At 39.6% G+C, this 22812-nt stretch overlaps 1 protein-coding gene and 1 long non-coding RNA gene across 3 annotated transcripts in view; one reads left to right on the top strand and one right to left on the bottom strand.

The window, feature by feature from the left end:
• Window positions 1-439, bottom strand: part of LOC114618155 — a 13812-nt gene extending 13373 nt beyond the window's left edge. Inside the window, exon 1 of the long non-coding RNA XR_003710925.1 lies at window positions 223-439. This is a non-coding gene — a long non-coding RNA (uncharacterized LOC114618155). The remainder of the gene's footprint in view (window positions 1-222) is intronic.
• Window positions 440-626: 187 nt separating this feature from the next.
• Window positions 627-22812, top strand: part of Herpud2 (HERPUD family member 2) — a 49542-nt gene continuing 27356 nt past the window's right edge. Inside the window, exons 1-2 of one of the 2 annotated variants that reach the window (XM_028763860.1) lie at window positions 627-1631; window positions 20556-20633. In XM_028763860.1, the coding sequence (XP_028619693.1) occupies window positions 1485-1631; window positions 20556-20633 (225 nt within the window). In that variant the 5' untranslated portion in view covers window positions 627-1484. The remainder of the gene's footprint in view (window positions 1632-20555; window positions 20634-22812) is intronic. The other variant, XM_028763861.1, reaches the window with a different exon arrangement.

Genomic DNA, 22812 nt, shown 5'->3' with positions numbered 1-22812 from the left:
TGCACGGGACAGGGAGCAACGGTGGAGTCACCCTTGCACTGCCAAGTGTAAAGTGCAAGTCAGGAAACGAACACTATCACCCACCTTCACGCACCACTGTACTGAACTCAGTTGGCGTTAAGAACTTGACACATTTTGTGGGAATTACGGGAACTGGGGCAGCCTGAGATTTGAGGACAGCCATATTCTATATGCCTGGCTTTACGCTCCCAGCTCACTTACTCATCGGCATGCAGTAGGACCGGCAGCAACAACTCCAAAGCCCCGGCTCAGCCTGAGCTCCTTAGAGGACACGTGGCACTGTTTTGCAGTCAGCTGACACCCAGAAAAATTAGAGCTTAAGTTTGACTCAGCATCAGGAAAGATACATTATTAACGTTGCCGAGCCAGCTCGTGGAACGATGCACATCCTACGCCTTCGGGGGGTGTGGTGGAGGCGGGGTACACTAATGCCGGCCACGCCAGTGGTGGCGCCTTGGGACAGACTAGGTGCCCCGCCGGCCTCTCCGCGGCCCTGCAGGCCTCGCGGGCGGGGCTAACCCAGTCAGGCGAAAGGGAGGGCCGCAGGTGACGCACTTCCACCTCGCGCCTTCCGGTTTCCCCGGGACCCCGTCCCTCCTCACAACAACAATCTCGGGAGCTCGCGCGGCGCCGCGGCTCAGGCCCCGCCCTCCTCCTGCCTGCCACCTGCCGCCCGGCCGCGCCTGCGGCGACTGCTTAGCCGCGTTCTGGAGGGCCGGCGGCGCTCGCGGCTCGTCACCCACCGCCACCGCGCCGCCCCGCGAGACCAAGAGGGCGAGCGCCGCGGAGCAGGAAGGGAGCGGCCCGCGGAGGCGCGGCGCTGGGCCGGCCTTCCTTCCCTCAGGCTCGCTCCGCTCTGAGCCGCAGCCTTGCTTTCCTCAGGCTCGTTCTTGGCTCTCGGCCGCGGCCTTCTTTCCTTCAAGCTAGCTCTTCGGTCGCGGCCTTGTCTGTCTCAAGCTTGCTCTCCGGCCGCCGTCTTTTCTTCAAGCTCGCTCTGCGGCCGTTCCCACCCCCTTCCAGGCTCGCTCCCCGCCACCGCCTTCCTCCTCCCAAGCTCGCTCTCCGGCCGCCGCCCCTCAGCCGCCCAGGCTGCGCGGGTGCTCGCGTGGGGCCTTGTTGCGTTTCAGCTCGGGGGTCGCCGCAGGGGCGGGGCGCTGAGCGGTCCGCCGCGGCCTCCCCTTCGCGTCCTCCCCAGGTCGTCTGCCCGCCTTCCTCCGCAGTCCGGAGCCTGGCGGAGCCCAGACCTGGCGGGGACAGCTGCGCACCCGGCCCGGCACCCAGAGCTTGCCGTCACCACTGCCACTGTCCATCGTTGGTACCGGCAATGGCCTTCGTATCGCCCGATGTGCTTGTGACTGATTTGGACCCGGAATATTGAGAACTCACTTCGGTCCCCATCCCGGCCGTGTCTGCCCACTGGGTTTAGCTGCAGCGCCGCTAGACTGTCCGACTTCGAGAGCACCATGGACCAAAGTGGGATGGAGATTCCTGTAACTCTCATCATTAAAGCACCGAATCAGAAATACAGTGACCAGACTATTAGCTGCTTCTTGAACTGGACCGTGGGGAAACTAAAAACGCATCTATCTAACGTGTACCCTAGCAAACCAGTAAGTGTACAACTGGACGCATCTCTTCTGACCTGCTGCCCCGTGAACCTGGTACCTCCCTTCTCCCAGCTTGCCCCTTCCTCGGCAATCAAATAGGTCTTCATTCGAAATACTTTTGGTTCTGAGGTTACGGGTGTCTCCTGAGTGATCCATCATTATCTTCCTGATGAGGTTCAGTTAATTAGTGAGTATACAGAAATACCAAGAGACAAGAATTTGCAGTTACGGCAAAGGGACCATCTTCCATGGAACTTAAAGTCATCAAATGTGAATGTCAGATGCTATTTTTGTTTTTCAGATAAAGAATCACTGTCCATATTAGAACTTTTGTTGCTTTCTAGGCTCAGAAATTTGTTCGTGGTGAAGAGAATTTTTTTTTCCTCTTGGAATAAGTATGTGACTTAGCGAAAATTATACTTTAACCATCACTTTATTACACTGGTTCTAAGTTGCAAATTTTCTTTGTTTCCCACCTCCCACCTCACACGTCTCCTGAAGAGGATACAGACACTGAGACAAGTGCAGTCCTTCCACATACACCAGTCATTTGATGCCTGTTTTGTTTTTATATCATCTGTCTCAAATCAATGTGGCTTTGTTTCCAGTTCTTAACTATATCTTGGTATTGGAAAGATGAACAGAATGGAGCCATTTGTCCCTTAATTCAGATTTGAAGGGATGTAGTTAGTAAGTTTTGGAATAGTTTGGAAGAGTATGTCATATAGAGGATATTAAAGTGAGACCTTCAAATTCCGTATTGTATGACATCTTCATTTTAAAATATCTAGTATTCAGCTACTAAATTTAAGATAATAAAGAGGCTTGTATTTTAGGGTGGGAAATATTTTGCCATATTTACCACCAGCTGGTTGGTGGTGCACCAACTGCTTTTTAGGCCTGTTTTGTGCTCTGAAGTATGGAAGATGCTTGATCAGTAACTGTTAAGTAAGATGTTTATGAGTTAGAACCTTGTCTGTTGGAGTATTAAGATTTAGACTTCTGGAATAACCACCGGATTGATTTATTGCAGAAGCTGGAGGGTTTTGTTTGTTTGTTTGTTTTGTTTTGTTTTGTTTTTTTAAAAACTCATTTGGCATTAGCTGAATTTGTGACAAATATTTTTAGTATGTGGGGGAACACTAAGTTACTTAATTAGTTGGACAAAAGTACTTACAAAGTTAGAGCTTTTGCTTATTCAAAGCCTAAATTTGAAAGTTAAGATTTACACAATGAAGATAACAATTCACAAAGAAATTGAGATTCATGAGAATTTTCTATTATACATTTTTGATTTCTCACATTTTAAAAATAGAAAGCACCTTGAAAGAATAGTTGTACTTGAAAGGCTTAGATTTCCACAGTACTGTGGAAACACAGCCCAAAATTTTAAAGTATATTTTTAGTCTATATATACCTTTATAGTATATACATCATATATACCATATATGTGATATATACCATACAGTGTATATAGACCATAAAATACTAAAGTACATTTTAAGCCTATATACACATGTATGGTATGTACTTGGGTGAGATCTATGTGTTATACTATTACAGAGTTAAGACTCTTGGTCTTCAGTGTGTGGATCAGGAATTTGCATTAAGCCTAATGTGTAATCTTAGCACTTGTACTGGCGGGTTTTATGTGTCAACTTCACACAAGCTGGAGTTGTCACAGAGAAAGGAGTATCAGTTGAGAAAATACCTCCATGAGATCCAGCTGTAAGATATTTTCTCCATTAGTGATTAAGGAGGGAGGGCCCATTGTGGGTGGTGCCATCCCTGGGCTGGTAGTCTTGTGTTCTATAAGAAAGCAAGCCAATAAGTAACAACCCTCTATGGCCTCTGCATCAGCTCTTGCTTCCTGACCTGCTTGAGTTCCATTTCTGACTTGCTTTGGTGATGAACAGCAATGTGGAAGTGTAAGCTGAATAAACCCTTTCCTCCCCAACTTGCTTCTTCGTCTTGATGTTTGTGCAGGAGTACAAACCCTGACTAAGACAGCACTTGAGCTAGAAGCTGAGGATCAGCATTTCAGAGTCATTTTAGCTACGTAATAGTTTGAAGCTAACATGATCCTGTCCTCCAAACCTAAACAAATTTAGTAGTATTCTAAAACTTTTCTCTTCAAAACAAAAACAATATGTAAGATAGAAATGTGAAGACTTTTTGTCGTATCTGCCCTTCTTGAGGCTGGAGGCTTTCCCTTGCGCAGGTGAAGTACTGTTGCTGCTGCTTGGACACTCCTGCCTGAGATCACTTGCTAGACTGTCTTCTTTGACTTGTCTGCCTCATAGACACCCTGGAGATTCTTTTGGAGGCTGCACCACATACTATCATTAATGACTTAACCTTGTAACATTTCTCCAGAAAGTTTTCTGAGGGATTGTAATATCCTGTCAAGTTCATTTCTAGGTTGAAAACTTTGTGTAATTATTAGACTTGACAGGTTTCTGTTCTGACTTATCACTTGAGATTACATTGCAATACCACAGTTGTTGAGTAACTCTAGTAGTGGTACCATGTAGTTATAGAAGACATCAGCTCTAGAAATTTGAGTCATAGACGTTGTCTTTGTAAGGTTATTTAGAATCCAAACATTTTGCAGATAAGATTATAAAAGGAATTTAGATTCATATGACTGACCACAATGACTCACACTGGCTTTTTCAATTTTTTAAGTATTGTATCCTACATGTGTGTGCATGTGTGCATGCTTCACCTTTCTTCTGAGTCAAGGTCTGGGTTGTACCCCATGATCTCAAATTCCTGGGCTCAAGTGATTCTCCCATCTCAGTTTCCCAAATTATGGGACTAGAGCTGTACATGACCCTACCCTGCTGGTATTGCTCTTCCTCTTCCTCTTCCTCTTCCTCATCCTCCTTCCTCTTCTTCTTTCTCCTCCTTTCCCCTATCCATCCCACCAACAACTACCGTTCTTTTAGAGTTAATGTTGCACTAATGACCCTATACTTTATATTATTGTAATGATTTAGCAATCCAGCTATAAGTAAAACGACTAGATATTTAGTGGGCATGGAGAGGAAGATATTTTCTAGTTAAGAATTTAGACATTTGTCTTATATATGTGAGAAGTGTTTATAAATCATTGAAAACTTCCTATGTGAAACTGAGCTCTTGAAACTCAGTTAACTTCCAAAGATATTGGTAATTGGTTGAGGAATTGGGAAGTACCAGTTCATGTTCATAGTGTTTTAGATAATTATAAAGTATATTTTAATAGGACATTTGCTATTACTGATAGATTTAGTTTTTTAGTCCTAAAATTTGCCTGAAGTGTGAAATAATCATTCTTTTTTGTTTGTTTGTTTGTTTGCTTTTTTGTTTTTCGAGACAGGGTTTCTCTGTATAGCTCTGGCTGTCCTGGAACTCACTCTGTAGACCAGGCTGGCCTCGAACTCAGAAATCCACTTCTCTCTGCCTCCCAAGTGCTGTGATTAAAGGCACGTGCCACCACTACCCTATGAATTAATCATTCTTAAATTTTAATAATTGCTACAGGATGTTGAAAATATCTGTCAAAAGGTCACTGTTTCTTGAGTGTTGGATTCTAGTCTGAACTTGGACTTAGTTATCAGATATGTAAGTACCAGAATGGTTAAACTTTGCATTGTTCAGTAGAATGTACTATCCAATAAAAATTAAAAATACATAAAATTCACCTAAGTCCAGTTAGGCACTTTCCATCATTCTTTACTTACTGTTTATTCTTATTTGCAAACAGAGATGGAGTTGATCTACCCTGAATTTGATGTTGAAGGCAAACCTTTCCAGTGCTTAGTGTCAAAATGCCTGTGATTGTGTGGCTCACCTCTGGGCACTTACCTCTCTTCTTTGCTGTTTATGGTGGCACAAAATCACTTTCAGTATGTAGTTCTTCTGTCTTCCCTGATTGGCTTGGGAGGCTTGTGCTGTCTTTTCAAGCTGTTCTTTTACTTGGATGTTCTATTGGAATTAAAGAAGCAAGAATAGAACCAAGTGCATTGGTTCTGTTCTGAGAATTTAACATTCTGCAATCCAGAAAGAAGGAAAATTTTCTTCAGTGGAAATAGTGTGTTTTTGTAGCTTTCTAGTTTGCTATTTATAATTCCCTATTACCTTACTTAGCTCATTTTAAAAGTATAGTTGCTTGACCATTTCAGGACTGTTAATTTCCAGGCCATAGAATCCACATACGTGAATACTTTTGCATCATAAGACAGTTATCTTATATCATTTTAATAAATTTAAGAGGACTTCATGTCATCTAGCAGTATGGGTTAGATTTTAAAAAACACTTTGTGAACAAATGGTACTCTCAGATTTAATGTGAAGATGAAAAATAGAAGTTTGGAGTTTTTAATGCTGCTGATTAAAATTTACTTCAGTATTTTGTAGTCTTATCCTCATGTCTTTCTTGGGAAAATAAAATGTAAAATTTTGCTTAATAATACATTAATGCCTTTGGGGCCTGGTTCTAAAGATTTTAGTTTAAATTTCTCTGTGTGTAATCCTGATTTGTCTAAAATGCTTTTAATTGCTCTGATTTTAAACTGCCATTTAAACTAAGTATGCTACTAAATACTTGGTATGCTCTGTAATGTTTATTTGTGGAAGACATCTTGTGATGTTAGCTCTTAAAGGTGGGGAAACAGAGACTTGATGATTCTTTTGCCTGAGGTCATAGAACTCAAGTAGAATTTGGATTTGCACACAACTTGGTTTGACTTTAAAGGCAAGGTCCTTAACCAGACACATACACACACACACACACACACACACACTCACACTCACACACTCACACGCACGCACGTACTGCCCCCCCCACTTGCCTGCCCTACCCCCCACATATGGCTGTATACAATGACATGAATGACATGAAGGCTGCCATGTGACTTGACTATCAATCATATACATATACACAGAAAACAATGATTTGCACTTTAAAAGATGTATGGGACTAGAGAGATGGCTCAGCAGTTGAAGAGCACTTTTTTCTCTTGCAGAGGATCTGGGTTCAGTTATCAGCACCAACATGGCAGCTCACAAATGTCTCAAACTCTGTTTCCAGAGATTTGATGTTCTGGGATCTGTGGGCTTATCAGGCACACACGTGGTATATAGGCATATGTGAAGGCAAAATACTCATGCATAAAGTTTTTTATTTAATTTAAGAAGATACACATTTGAATGCTATGATACCTAAAAACTACATAGTTGAGTAACATAGCGTTTATTGTGCTAGCACCTAATCGCTTACTGTGTGGTTATTACTGTTTATTCTGATAGAACTATAGAAAAAATGTGGAAACAATATTTTAAGACTGCAGGACATATTTCTTTGGTCTGACTCCTTACTATGTATTAATCTCTGTACTTTGCCATTCTCCATTGTATATATACCTGATGTGATTGAATGGCCTGTGAGTAGGAACCTTTAATCAGGGCATATTCTTTTAGAATTCCAGATAATGTATTTTCTCAAGATTCTGTATGCAGTTTGTTGCTGGAAGGAGATAGGAGCTGGAGGCTGTTTCACACTTCCATTTAAACAGTATTTCTAAATCCTCCAGGGCTTTAGTCTGAGTGAATTTAATTGGAGAGACATGTTTAAAAGTTTTTAAAATTTATTTTTCACAGAATCTGTATTTCGTATGCCTCCTTGTATTTAGCTCTTTAAAGCATCATGATTGAGCTGTGTGGGAAATGAAATGTAATAGTTTCTATTTTTAAAGTACTTGTATGCTATTTATTAGAACTTACCAGTCAGTTGTAATTACTTTCATCAAATCAGCATATTATTTTAAGAATTCACATATTTTAAAGTTTGAAATTATGTGGAATTTGATTATGCCAAAGTTGGATATAATGGGGGTATGACTTTAGTACAGAGGGTTTTTTTTTTTTCTGTTTTCCTTTTTCATGGAGACAGGATCTTTTTAAAAATAACTCACTTTATTCTGACTAACTTACACATAGAAGGATCACATAGCTAGTTTAAGGAATTACACAAACACTTGCCCAGTCACAAGCTCTATACATCTCGGTAAACTACTATACAGATAAAATGACCATTTTTTTAAAAGTTTTATTTACTTTAACATATGAGTTCTCTGTGTATACCTGCATGCCAGAAGAAGGCATCAGATCCCATTACAGATGGTTGTGAGCCACCATGCGATTGCTGGGAATTGAACTCAGGACCTCTGGAAGAACAGTCAGTGCTCTTAACCACTGAACCATCTCTCCAGCCCCTAAAATGGCCATTCTTTTGCCTACATTCTGTCATTCCTTATCACCTATAGCTTTCTTGGTCTCTTTTTAAAATTTTATACTATACCTACAGTAGTACCTATTAGTATATTGTATACGTTATAGGCTAGGACCCACATTTGAGGGCAAATGTGTGGGGATTTTTCTTTCTGAGTTTGACATGATTTTTTTTAAGTCATGTTAGAGACAGATTTAGTCCTCTATCTGCCTGTCTATATACATATACATACATGCAGAAGTATGAAAATATAGTTGGTTTTATAAATTCATGTATGCCAGGCTGTTGTGACTATTTTAATTTTCTAGGTTTTTATGTATGAGTGTTTTCCCCTATGCATGTTTGTGTACCATATGTGCCCAGGAAGGTCAGAAAAGACCATCAGATACATACCATTCCAGGGCACACACCCTGAGAGACCTTTGTCCAAATGATGTCCTACATCCTACTTTCCATTGTATCTCAGTAAAGCTATCAATTTGACTATTAGTAGATTAGTCTATCAGAATTTTCGCAAACCAATCACTTCCTAAAAGCCCCATCAGCTGATGACCAATCCAATGCATTGACCTTCAGGGACATTTGAAATTCAAGCCAAGATATTTATAAAAAGCTGGGCAGAGAGTCACACATGCCTGTAATCTTAACTGTGGCAAGTCAGAGACAGGAGGATTCCTAGGTTTACTGGCCAGTAAATGTATCCAAGTTCAGTGTGAGCACATAGGGTGAAGTCTAGAATTCTGAGCTCAGGGGTTTCTGTCCTATATACTTGGGCTATGGTTCAGATCTATCTCTGTTCAGATCTCTTAAAAAAAAAAAAAACCTTCTCCAGAGTAGTAGTTTGTGTGTGTGTGTTTGTAAATATTCTGTCAGGTTTCTCGCTTTCATTTTTGTCCATTACGTGGGTCACAGTTTTTCTGCCCAGCTGGTTAAGCAGATGTTTGAGTACAATAGCTCTGCCTCTAGGTTCCTGAGAGACCCATCGGGATCTTCCCACCATGTTAGTTATCTAGCCCTGCTCTCCATACCTGACCACTTCATCTAGGAAAGACTTAGTGAAGAAGTGTACTGATAGGATTGGCTGACTGTTGGTTGTAGGGGTGCATGCCAAGAAGAATAGTGTTGCTAACAGTGATGGTTTTATTGAATTTGTGCTGCAGAGCCATACAAACAGTTCAGTACTTCCGACTTGCTGATACTGAGTCTCTTAAAATTAAAGTGCAAAGTTCATTTTTAGTGTGTTAATGTACTGAGATCTGGGGCTTTGTTGTAGACACTAGCATCACTTCACTAGTAGAGAAGATTTTCTCCTTCCATTTAAAAATTTGTTATTACAGACTTTTATACAATATATTTTGATCATATTCACACTCCAGAGAAGTGGGTTTTCAATCAAGGAAAAAGATGAATAAATGAAGCCATATTATTTGTTCAAGCTAAATTCTGATTGAGATCTAAAATTCTACACTTTCTATAATCCTGGTATCTTTCACTTAACATAGCAGTGATCTGTGTTATGAGTCAGAGCATTTCTTATGACTGCATATGTCATTGTATGTGTATATGCGTATACTTTGTTTTCACTTAGCAGAAGATGGACATTTTGGTTTGTTCGGCTTTTTGGCCATTGTCATCAATGAAGTTTTGAACATTCTCATATAAGTGTTGGTGTGGGCACTTGTCTTCAGTTTTTGTGGTATATACCTAGGGATGTAATTGGATGTATGTGCTGTGTCTTAGAGCGGCTATTTCTCACTTCTAAGCAGTTGCAAAAGTCTTCATCAATAGTGAGTGACACCTGTACCATCAGCGATGTGTGGGTTCTAATCACCCTACACCCTACAAAAAAAAAGTGTTTGTATTTGCTTTTGTTCCACATATTCTAGAAGGTTTCCTTGTGATTTTGTTAAATTTTTGTGTTCTGCTTTTCTGTTTTCTTGTTGTGAACCACTATTTAGGTGAAAATGCTAAAATACTAACACACAATTGTTCTTGTATAATCTGCTCGTATTAGTGCATCATTTGTAGAAGTTAGCCAAGTGAATTTTGTTCTAGTGTTTCAGAGTAGCTAGTGTGATTCATAGAATATTTCATTTTATTCCTTAATTACTTGTAAAATATGATAAAAGATGTGCAAACTGTTTTGAACTTTTAGTATTCCATTTAACATTGCATTTATTTTCACTTGGACAGAGTGCTAGGCTGTAGGAACAAAGGGGATAATGGACTCATTCATTCTTAACATTTGAATTTCTTTTAGCGACACAAACATGTAAATAAACTTGGTGATTGTGGTTTGTTTCAGGGTAGAAAGACTGAAAGGAGAAAATGCTAAGCTGGTAAGTCAGGAAGGCCTGGCTGAGGCTGTTTTAAAGTTGGATCTAAAATTAGGCTTTGAGTGTCCAAGTTGGAAAAGAATTTGGGAATTTAAGTGAATGCTAGCTGGACTAGAGACACAGGAAGTCGGGACTAGCCACAATTAAGGAATCAGAATTAATAGCCCTGTGAGATGGCTCTTGTCCACCTCACTCCCACGCTCATGAACTCACACATAATAGTAACAAATTACTTTTCTCAATTAGAATTAAATCCCATGTATTTTAGAATGGGTCAGAGTTGATTGGTGTTTTCAGAAGATCACTGTAGCTTCTGGCTTTAGAGTAGATGCAAGGAAATGAGCTGAGAGGCTGTTGTAAAAGCATAGCCAGAAGAGAATGGTTTGTATTGGGGCACTGGCCTGTAGAAATAGGTAAACAGTAGATCTGAGCAGATATTCTTAACAGATCTGATGCCAATTGCATATAGGACGCAAGATCAAAGAGGGATTGGTTACGTCCAGGTATTTCACTTTAAGACCCAGTAGCGGGTGGGCTAAGCATAGGAAAGAAGAAAGAGGAATGAAGGGGGAACTGACACTTGGCATTCATTGTTGGTGTTTTGCCCATGAGTTGCCTGTTATAAAACATAGACCATGTCACATACCCTAGCAGTTGGATATATGGGTCTCAGAGAGAAACAAATCACTTCGATGGAAGGAGAAGAAAATGGCCTTTTATATTGGATAGCAAATTGAACAAAGGGTCAAAAAACCAGTGATACTATTGAAATGGGATCAGACCCTTTAATCTGGCCTGCAGTGATATAAATGGGAAGGCTGTGATATTATCTCGTACATATCAGAACCTTTTGTTGGATGCTTCCAAGTTTTACCCTCAATCTGTTAAAAAATTAGTCATTGTCCCACCTTTCTGTTCAGTAGGTAAGCTTTAAGAAGAATTTTTGGGGAAAGGGAATCTTTCTGAGCTATTATCTTAGTCATTAGATGGCATTTTTTAGGTTAAATGGGTTATGCACTAGATCATTTATTGTTTGTTTATTTTTTGACACAGGATTTCTCTGTATAGCCTTGGCTGTCCTGGAACTTGCTCTGTAGTCTAGGATGGGTTACAACTTAGAGATCTGCCTGGTTCTGCCTCCCGAGTGTTGGGACTAATGGTGTGCATCATTATGACTGGTTAGTTCTTAAATTTAATAATTATGTATACTTTCACATGAGAGAGCCATAGTTTGCGAGCTAGGAATTCTCAAAATACTTGATTTTGAAATTTTATCTTTGATATAAGAAGTCATTATCAATAGTCTGGATGATCATTCCATAGTATCATGAGATTTTAGTACTTTGGTTATTTATTTTTTGGGTGGTTGTGGAACTAGAGTTATAGGCAACTGTGAGACACCCAAGTGGGTTTTGGGAGCAGAACTTTGGGTCCTCTGCAAAAGCCGTGTTCTGGTTAAGGTTTTTGTTTTTTGTTTGTGTTTGTTTTGTTGTTATCTTGACACAAGCTAAGCTCATCTGGGTAGAAGTAATTCCAGTTGAGAAAATGTGTCTATCAGAGACATTTGGCCTGTAGGTAAGTCTGGACACTTTCTTAGTTAAAGTTCAGTGTGTTAAAGTTCAGCCAGCTGTGGGCAGTGCCACTTCTGAGCAGGTGCTTGTACGTTGTATAAAAACAAGCTGAGTGAGCCATGGAAAACAAGCCTCGTTAGCAGCACTCACCTGTGATCCCTGCTTCAGTTCCTGACTCCTGGGTTGCTGCCCTGACTTTCTCAGTGATGGAATGTGACTTGTAAGATAAATCAAACTCTTATCTCCTCAGGTTTTTGGCCAGTGTTTTATCACAGCAATAGAAAAGCAAACTAATGCAAGCAATATGCACACTTAATGGCTGAGCCATTTGCCCAGCCCATGAGACAGGGACTCTCATTAAACCTGAAACTCATTGAGCTGTCTCATTAAACCTGTCTTTGTCTAGTAAGCATTGAAATTGCAGATGTTTGTTGCTGTGCCTGGATTTTTGTGAGTGCTAGGGATCCGAACTCAGGTCTTCATTTGTGAATGGTGGGCATTTTACTGACTGAGTCATGTCCCTAGTCCTAGGACTTGTGTTTTAAAATGAGTAATAGTGCTAAGTATGTCATAACTTATACTGTAAATTTTTCAAGCATGTGCTTCTGAAGACAGAAGTGTCTGAAGCTACTGCCTCTGGGAAAATTTAATCTCAGTCTAAATTATAAAATTGATTTTCTAGTGTACTTAATATGTATTATTAACATTGTATAGATTAGTGGATTATACTGGAAGTGTGTGTCAGTGATCCTTAATACTGCATTTTCTAACATTTTTTATTTCTTTCTCAGAAGCAATAGTTTCTGATTAATTCCATTACTGTTATAGTTTTAATAAAAATGTAGAGATACTCTATTTAGAATAGAAAGTAGATAATGTACAGGTCACTTACTTAGAAGCAGTTGGTAAACATGGTGTTTTCCATTAAAAATCCAAGGTTAAATGACTGAAGCTTTGGACATGGACTTTTTGCCAACATCAAAATGTATTTCTCTCTGTACAGAGGAAGTTAAAGACTTGTGTTGTAAGCCAGGCGGTGGTGGTGGCGCACGCCTTTAATCCCAGCACTTGGGAGGCAGAGGCAGGTGGATTTCTGAGTTCGAGCCCAGCCTGGTCTACAGAGTGAGTTCAGGACAGCCAGGGCTATACAGAGAAACCCTGTCTCCAAAACAAAACAAAACAAAACAAAAAACCCAAAAGACTTGTGTTGTTATTAGAAACATCATTTGAAACCAAGACTGGGAAGTTACTTTAGTATGGGTCAAGACTTTCTTGTTCAGCCAGTTGTAGCTTTAGCCAAGTTTGTTTTTGTGTCAGTTGTGTTCTTGAGCATCCTGAATGTTTGCTTTGATGCTAGATATAACTTCCCATCAGTTTCACAGAATCCTGTAGGGTGTCATGAAACCATGTGATACAGATATCACAAATTAGCATCTGTAGATCCCTGAATGTTGTGCTTTGCTTTAAGAGGTTGATGTATCTTCTGTTCTTAGACTCCAGCCTGTGCAGTAAATACTGTTATTATTCTCCTTTTGTAGATTAGAAATTCAAGCTCAGGGTGGTGGGTATAGGATCTTATACACATTTCCTGACTCATACATATACCTGCACTATATTCTGTGAGTCCAGCCTCTACACACAAGACTCCATTCCTCAGTTGCTAGTAGCAAATCAACAGTGTTGCTCTTGGTATTCTATGTTTTCTATTCTGCAGTTTTTTCTTTCTATTAGAATCTTCCTTTTGGCATACAAATGTTATTTCTTTCTTTGAAAAGAAAGAAAGAAGGAAAGGAAGAGAGAGGGAGGGAGGGAGGGAGGGAGGGAGGGAGGGAGGGAGGGAAGGAGGGAGGGAAGAAGGAAGGCAGGAAGGAAGGAAGAAAGAAAGAAAGAAAATAGAGCCAAAACCACAAAAGCAAAAAATTGAGAAACTGACCTTCCCTAGAATCTTACTTTTCTTGAAAATATGCCTTCTTTCTCTCCTGTGGGGGAAAAGTGCCCTGTTAGTTTTTATATAACTTCTGTTTCATTATATTGCTGTTCTTTTCTCTTGAGTCTGTTCCAGTTAGGTTTGGTTTGGAGTGTTTTTGTTTTTGTTTTTGATAACTGTTATTCTACCAAGATTGTTTTCGTTATATTACATTACAGTGCTCGCTGGCATCCCTAGTGATCTTTCTGTAGGGTGCTTTATGAGGAATGCACAGATAAATAGACTAATGTGGGAGAAGGGCCCTGTATATCAGAAGCCTGAGGACATTTGAGTAAATCTAAATACATTTATTGACACTTAGGTACAGTAGAGTATTATAAATTTGTCAAAAAGAATTAGGAAGCTATTTGTGTATGCCTAAGGTGTTATCTGCAGGATATAGTGGGAAAGCGTGACATCAGAAAACAAGCACAGTTGGTTTCCTGCCTTTTATGTAAGAAGGAAAAGAGAACTATGTATGTATATTCACAGTGAGCCATTATCTTTTTTTTTTTTTTTTTTTTTTGGTTTGGTTTTTCGAGACAGGGTTTCTCTGTGTAGTCCTGGCTGTCCTGAAACTCACTCTGTAGACCAGGCTGGGCTCGAACTCAGAAGTCCACCTGCCTCTGCCTCCCAAGTGCTGGGATTAAAGGCGTGCGCCACCACTGCCCCGCTATGTATGTGTATTCATATAATGAGAGGGTATATACAGTTATAAGGGGACTGAAATTTTCTTTACTTGAAGAAGAGGCACTTATAAATGCTTATACCACCGAGGAATGTCCTACTCCTTTTCCAGGCACCATTAACTGCCCATAGCTCCTCAGGGAGGAATGGGCCAATGAGTCATTCCCTGGGCCCAGTCTTGTTCAGGTAGCCTCTGCTGCTGTAAAGTTGTGGTTGACTAGCCATATCACATCCAGAAGGTAGTCTTTCACACTTCTTTCCGTTCTCTAGCTTTTGCATGCTGTGCATCCCTTTATCTACAGTGTTTCCCTGAGTCTTGTGGGGGAGGCAATATAGATGTCCTGTTTCAGACTGAACTTACATCAATCTTGTATTCTCAGCCCTTTGACTAGCTATTGAATCTAAATTAACTATTTCCCACTGCAAAGAGAAGCTTCTCTGACATGACTGAGAACAGCACTAATTTGGCTTAAACAAAAATATTTAAAAGGGAGTTCTACACCATATACATTTAGCAAAACTACAGTAGCAGATTCCTCCCCTAGGGACTCTGACCTTAGCCTTGAGGTGAATCTATCACCAGGTTCTCAGTAGCAGGCATGAAGTATTACTATGGTGTGTGCCCCACATCCAGTCAGAACCTACAGCAGTCATGCTCCTATTTTACCAGTGGCATAGTTTGCCTGGCAGGTTGGTATTGTAGCTCCCAGATAGAGCTTAATATTTTGACTGACCCTACTGGTATTTATCTTAGGATAGGGAGGGGGAAAATTATCAGAAATCATAGACTTCATTCAAATCATTAGTAAAAATCTTGTGATTGTGATTATTATTTTGAGATTACGCCCTCCAGAAGGGTTCCTGGTATGCCTGGCTTTGCCCTCATTTCTCTCGCTAGAGAGCTTGGCCTCTTGATCACCACAACAAAAATTGGCTTTTTCCTAAACCAAGGCCACCCTTGATATGGCCGCTAACATTGGGGAGCCTTCCTTTATGACAATATTACACCCCAAACTGACAAATGGTTGGTAACTTGAACATTTACAAGAGACTAGGATGGCTGTGAGTTCGCCCAATGACGGGATTATTGTAGGTCCACTTCCCAGGGGCCCACCCAATGCAGCCGAAAAGGAGTGCGTGGTGCTGGGAGTGGATGCAGCCTACATGGCCTAAGACAGGGCTCTCACCCTCCTTTCACCCACATCAGAGTCCCTTGACGTTGCCCATCGTCGACAGCCTAAAGCCTCCGACCATCGATGTGACTCGTCTCACATCAGTGTTTTGGGGTTGTGAACTTGTCTAAGACCCCCCATAATTAGACATCCAAATTCAAAACTCACATAGTTGGGATTGAACATAAGACGCCTTCTCTAACTAAACAGAGAAGGGGGAGATGCCAGAAGCCAGGACCCTCGCCCTTACCCTTACCCCCTACCTTTCCCCACCTGCACAATGTCCTCTGAAGCTTGGCAACTGCAAGATCCTGCTTAGCAACTGCAGATAGACTCAAAGCAGAGTACCATATCTTCTTAAGAATAGCAGGGAGACCATAACTCAAGCAGTGTACCATATCTTCTGAAGAACTGCAGGTAGATCATAATTCAAGGCAGTGTACCATATAGACCATGACATGTTTCAAGGCACAGGCCAAGAAGATTTTGTACTTTTCCACCACCTGGACCCTCTTACCCCCTCCCCTTGTAAAACATGCTATAAAAAAAAGCATTTCATGTTCAAAAAAAAAGAAATTAAAAAAAAAAAGAAAAAAAAATAAATAGAATTAAAACAATTTTCAAATAACATATTAATGCCATTAACAAATATAGTTTTAAAGGTGAGGGAAGAGACAAGTGAAAATGTGAAATAGAAAATACATAGCTGGGCAGTGGTGGCGCACGCCTTTAATCCCAGCACTTGGGAGGCAGAGGCAGGCAGATTTCTGAGTTCCAGCCCAGTCTGGTCTACAGAGTGAGTTCCAGGACAGTCAGGGCTATACAGAGAAACCCTGTCTTGGGCCCCCCCCCCCAAAAAAAAAACCAAGAAATAGAAAATACAAGACTGAACTTAGGATTTATGCCCCCCCCAAAAAAGTAAGAATTTATTTTGTAGCTTTGCTTACCAAAGACAAAAGCAAGTACTCCCAAGTCTCAGATTTTGTCTTTAGGTACAGTTTCGATGAAAAAGAATTAGGTACCTGATCAGTGGCAATCTTAGGCCTCGTTGAAAAATGTGGAAGCTGAACCTAAGGGCATTTTGTATCTGAAAGTAAGGAAACTATTAGAGCAGATACAGATCTTATCAAATGACACTAGTAAATCTAAAGGGATTTCTAGTGGTCAAAGATGGTGCACTCTGAGGTTTATTGGGGAGTGGAGGGAAGAGTATTCACAAGCATAAAATTCTGTGAACTCATAGTGACATCAAAGGAAAAAAATAGCAGCACCTCACTGGTCATTCTGGAGGTTACTTGGGGCAGTCACCCCGAAAACTGACAAAAGGGAGTTGTTGTACATTGTGGTTGTTTTATTTATGTAGACTGAGTAATCAAATAGTTAATGAGATAAAGTTCTGGAATGATCGTACTGAAAACAGAAAGAATCATGGAATTAAGAAAATGAGTTCGTTACTCCTAATGAAAGAGTGGATCAGAGCAACTATGTAGGTAACTAGTAAGGTAGATAGGAAGTTTTTAAGGGACACATCAGATTTGAAACATCAGAACCACTGATCAAACTCAGTGTCACTCAAAGTCACTGTCCTAACCTACATGTGCCAATATCAATGATGTGGTGCAGGAAGTACATAGCACTATTTCAAAATACTCAGTCGAAGACCTTAATTTGAATCTAATTAACCTTCCCACACTGACTACTACAGTGTAGAGTACCAGGGGATTTTTGGCTCAAACAGGACAGAATCTGTAAGACAGATGAGATGACTTCTTTTAAAAATGCACAGGGCAAAGGAAAAGAAAGTGGAAATGTTTGGGGAATATAGATTCGGTGGTAAAATGTTTGCCTAGCATTCGTGAAATGGTGGCACACACCCATAATCTCAGTGCTTGCTTGGGAAGTTCAGCAAAGGGGACCAGAAGTTCAAGTGCATTTGCAGCTATATATAGGGCACAGGAGGATGAGCTGACAAGGTCATCTGTGGCTGTGGAGAAAGCTTGGGACCTACCTAGGCTACAGGAGACCTTGTCTCAAAAAAATAAAAAGATTAAAGAGATAGAAGTCAATCATATGTGACTCTTGTTTGAGTTTTGAGTCAACCTGTCTCTAAGAAATTTTAGAGTAGTGAGAAACATTGAGCTTCCTGATTGGATGTGGCAATCTTGTAGTTCTTAAGAAACAAAAAACTCTAGAGATTGTACCAAATCAAGTGAAAAGAGAAATATATTTGCTCTAATGTACTTTACTAGAGGTGAGGTTTTGATGGGGTAGGGAGGAAAGGTATAGATTAAGAACTGTAGAATGTCAGTTGTTGGTGACGAATACTTGAGAGATGTTTTTTTTTTTTTTAACATGGTAGTGGTTCTTTTCATTCCATCCACTTTGTGCAAGAGAATTATTTTTATAGTGAAGTAAATAAAAAATCTTGCACACAGACTGTTCTTTAAGTCAAGTGATAGTACAACACACAAATATCTACTAATTAAATGTTTAGTCTGGTGGAACAAAATGATGGTTTATAGTACTATAATACTTACTAAATAAACTTCTCTAGGGTTCATTTGGTCAATATTACTCAGCTTAACTTACTTAGCATGAACTTGTACATATATAATTTACCATTCACTGCCTATAGGCTGTAGAGCATTCAATTCAAAATACTTTGTGACTTCGAGTCACTACAACACGAAAACTCTGAAGACACCAGCTGAATGTCATCTAATTCAGTTTATTTCTGAAGATGAACTGTCAGATGCCATATCTAAGTATCATGGGTCTGTCCCTTCTCCTTTCTTCTTCAGATGGCGTTTATATAACAGATAAAGAGTTAACTGGATAGCCAGTGGGTAGAGCAGCATAGGGTGAAATATGAGAGAAGGGAGCATGGTAAATTTCTATGCACCCTTACTTTTTTTTTTAAAAGTAATTAATTTTATTAGTCTTTAAATTTCAAGTCTCATATGTGTTTTGATAATATTTAACTCCCATTTCTTTCCAGATCCACTCTCCTCCTCTTTATCCACCCAGCTTTGTATTCTTTTATTTTTTTTAAGCCCTTTAAGACCAAATTATTCTGCTGAAAATATTCTTGGATGGGCCTTAAACTCTCATATCTACCTGCCATTAGGGGAAAGGATTGAGCTGGGTAACTAGCTGGGCGTGCTGCATATGGTGAAGTGTGGATGGGTAAAAGGGTGGTGAAGAAGTTTCAGGTCCTCTCCAGCCGTGCCAGACATCTCTACTTGTTTCCCTGGTAGCTATCTAGAACCTCTTGGGACTCAACTCAATCCTTTTGGTCTTTTATGGAAATAAGTGTAGTTGATCAAATCACTGACCATTCGTTAACTCAAATTGGACCCTCTTTCTGGAGATTGAGACAGGAAGTGACAACTCTAATCACAGGAATGGTTCCCCTGGAAACCAAGCCTTATAATAATACTATGTATTGCTTTCTAGATACTAGTTATCTCATTAGCAAACAAAATCTAGAGGAGTGGTTCTCATCCTGTGTGTTGTGACCCCTTTTGGGAGTTGGATATTCCTTTTTCACTGGGTTTTCATATCAGATATTCTGCATATCAGATATTTACATTATGATTCATAACATCAAAATTACAGTTATGAAGTAGCCATGAAAATGTTAGGGTTGGGGTCACTATAACATGAGGAACTGTAGTAAAGGGTTGAAGTATTAGGAAGGTTGAGAACCACACTGTTCTAGAGTTAAGGATATTGTGGAGAGAAGGTTAAATGGCAGGAAATGAGATGAAGACCAAATATATTTTTCTAATGTCATAGAGCTTTATATACTGGTTAGAAGTTTCAAGATTAGCATTAAAAAAACTTTTATATTTGTTTAATAATAAGAATTTGGATGTTGCATTTTAGATATAGCATGCTAAAATCATGTCTATCTGTTAAGCATCTTGAAAAGATAACTATTTTTCTAGTGTCTTGAGTGTCTAAGAATGCCTGAACTATAGATCTCACTCAGCATGACAGTATCTATTCTATTATGACCTTTAGATATATGACTCTTGCCATAGCCATGCTGAAAATACAGTTTGTTTAAAATTATATTTACATAATTTTATATATATAAATTTTATATTTATATAATTGGATTATATTTTGGATTTAACGTTTGATATGGCTAATAAATTGTTTTCATGGAATTCAAAGAATGGTTTGCAAACAGGCCTTATAGGGACTAACAAACATACTAATTTTAAATAGTGCTAACAGTGTGAACTTTAGCAGATGTATCATGAAGTACAAAATGTAACAGAGCCAACCAAAACATTTCTATTAGGTATTACATGGAGAGGGGAATTTCCATGGACTGGGTTGATTTTTCTGTTGGATTGGTTTTGCTGTTTTGAATGTGTGGCAGGAACAGTTAAAGGTAGGCCAGATATGGAACTTGCCTTTAAATACAAATGACTTTCAAATTAAGACCAATCAGTTCTTCTGTATTATATTTAGAAGGAAGAAATTAAATCTGTATATATTTCTTATTTTAGAAGTACTGACAAAAACAGTTAAAAATAGCTGGTGATCTTGAAAATGTATCTTCTACTGACTAGTGATAGAAAGTCCTTTGCTTTTTCATGAATACTAACCTGAAGGCTTTTAGTTAAGAGCATTACGTTACAGCTGATTAAACAGACTTCTAGTTTACCTTGTTGTCAAGTTTTATGGTGATGATCGACATTTTGTTTGGTTATGGATATGCTACAATTTACTCAGCTCTTAAATGCCTTCAGTGAAACCTGGGCTAAAAAAAAATCTTAAAATATGTGTTTTCTCTTTATTTGTCCAAAGGAGAGTTTGGTTTTATCCATTTTTAGTCATGTTATCCCCAACCTTAAATTTATGTAATTAAAAAGCTGAATTCTTTCTTCTATCCCATTTCTAGTTGACAAAGGACCAGAGGTTGGTGTATTCTGGCAGACTGCTTCCTGACCATCTGCAGCTGAAAGACATTCTCAGAAAAGTAAGCTCTCCTTCTACCTTAGAAGAGCGAGAGAAGCCATCTCTCAGATTTTGTCTAGCCAGTGTAGTTCAACCTCTGTTGGTAGCAGAACAGATAGAAATAAGTAAGAAAGCAACAAAGCGACAGAGCATAGAGGTTGTTTGGCTAGCAGTTTTGTATGCCCGTCTGAGCTAAGTCTGACATATTTGTGTTCAGATACTTCTTATCTTTTAGAAGAAAACATTGGCTTGTAAGGACTGCAAGAGTAAAGTGTTTAAGCAGTGAGAGATTGAGAACATCTCTTTAAACCTGTTGTTCAGTAGTAAATCTATTGTTTGAGGTAGACGCTTAATTTCAGGAAAGGAAATAGGATGACACCTCAGGGGCATATCTGCTGCCAGAATGTACGTGCTGATGCTCAGGCAGAGCTGAATGCGTTTCAGTGTAGGTTTTGACAATCAACTTGGATGCTGGTTATTTAATGGCACCCTTTAGCTCATTGTCCCTTGTGAAGTTCTTACTTTTACAACTTCTTACTCTCAGAGTGCTACTTTTTGTTTGTGACTACAGCAAAATTGAATAGCTTTCTATTTTTGTGTTTGGCTCTTTAACGTAACTCTTAATGCAGGCATTTCTAACCTGTTCTGCTCTGTTTATTATCACCTGCAGGGAACATAATAAATATGTTTTGGTTGTGAGCCATGCCTTTAACAGCTGAGGCATCTCTCCGGCATGAGAAGCTTAAAATGTAATGTATTTCTTCTGCCTAAGTAATATTTTAGTGTTTATAGCTCAAAGATTTCTCACCCACTTTCCCCCTACTGTGCAGCCTTCCCCAGCTGTTGCAGCCCAGCTTTAGTGGTTTATCTGTTGTGATCAGTGGACACTATCGCTCAAAATTATGCATACTAAAAGTTATCACTCTAGATGATGCATGCCGTTATGGATTTTGACAAATGTATCATTTGTTTCCACCATTATGATATCATATAGACTAGTTATAAACCACACTCATCTATTCCTTGTTTTCACATTTTGTTTTGTGTTTGTGATTTGGGGATCATCCTCAGGACTTTGCACATGCTAGGAAGAGCTCTACCAGTGAGCTATCCCTAAAGTTGTTTTGTTTTCCTGTTTAAAAACTATTAATGCTGTCTGCTTTTTGAAATACAGATCCATTTATTGTTCATTGTTTTCTGAATAACAGCTTGAAACCTACACATTAATACTTTCAAAAGATTGTTTTAGACCTTCTGTCAAGGGCCATGTTACATTTTAAATAGTTCTTTGAACTGTATCTCTTAAAGTTGTTTTTGTTTTGTAAAATGTTGCCATTGGCGTTTCAAACTGTTTAGTTATAAAATATTCTGTAGATGTATTCCCTGGAGGTGAGTGGATGCTGTGATTAGCCATTATTAGTATGATCTTTTGGCACTGGGTTTATAGGGATACACATGGATATTTTTAGTAGTCCTTGCTTAGAAGCGGAGAGATTCTATATATTAAGAAAAACCACCTCATGCTAAGCCTTAAGCCTTTTCTTAAGCTGCATAGCCCCAAGAACTTTATCCTTTAGACTCCTAAAGCAATTGTGGTTTATGCTTCTCAGTTTTATGCAGAAGACTTTCATGTATGTCTGCAGTTGTGCTCCAGTGCACTAGCTTGGTCTGTTAGCAGTGTCCAATGTTTCTTTCTCTGTTCCTCACTCCAGGCTGCTTTCTTGACTCTGCCCACCACCCTGCTCATGTGCATGGTCTCATGTAACTCATGTATCATTCTGCTGTTGTTCTTAATTCTCTAGCTTATCAGTTTTGTCTTTTGTAAATGTGTATACGATCTCACGAAAGTATAAAAATCAACCAAGTCATTGTTTAGAATGTGTTCCCTCATCTGTAGTTGTAAACTTGTGGAAATAATACAGACTATTTATAGGATACAATTCAAGTGTATGCTCTGTATCTGTGTATAAATGTTATAGATAAAATATGTTGGCTTAATTTGGAAAGCAATAAAAAGCTATACTTCGCCGGGCAGTGGTGGTGCACACCTTTAATCCCAGCACTTGGGACGCAGAGGCAGGTGGATTTCTGAGTTTGAGGCCAGCCTGGTCTACAGAGTGAGTTCCAGGACAGCCAGGGCTACACAGAGAAACCCTGTCTCAAAGAGAGAGAGAGAGAGAGAGAGAGAGAGAGAGAGAGAG

This window comes from Grammomys surdaster, unplaced genomic scaffold (assembly GCF_004785775.1).
Source record: "Grammomys surdaster isolate TR1022 unplaced genomic scaffold, NIH_TR_1.0 140, whole genome shotgun sequence".
Taxonomy (NCBI): domain Eukaryota; kingdom Metazoa; phylum Chordata; class Mammalia; order Rodentia; family Muridae; genus Grammomys; species Grammomys surdaster.
This window is presented reverse-complemented; position numbering and strand designations above follow the sequence as displayed.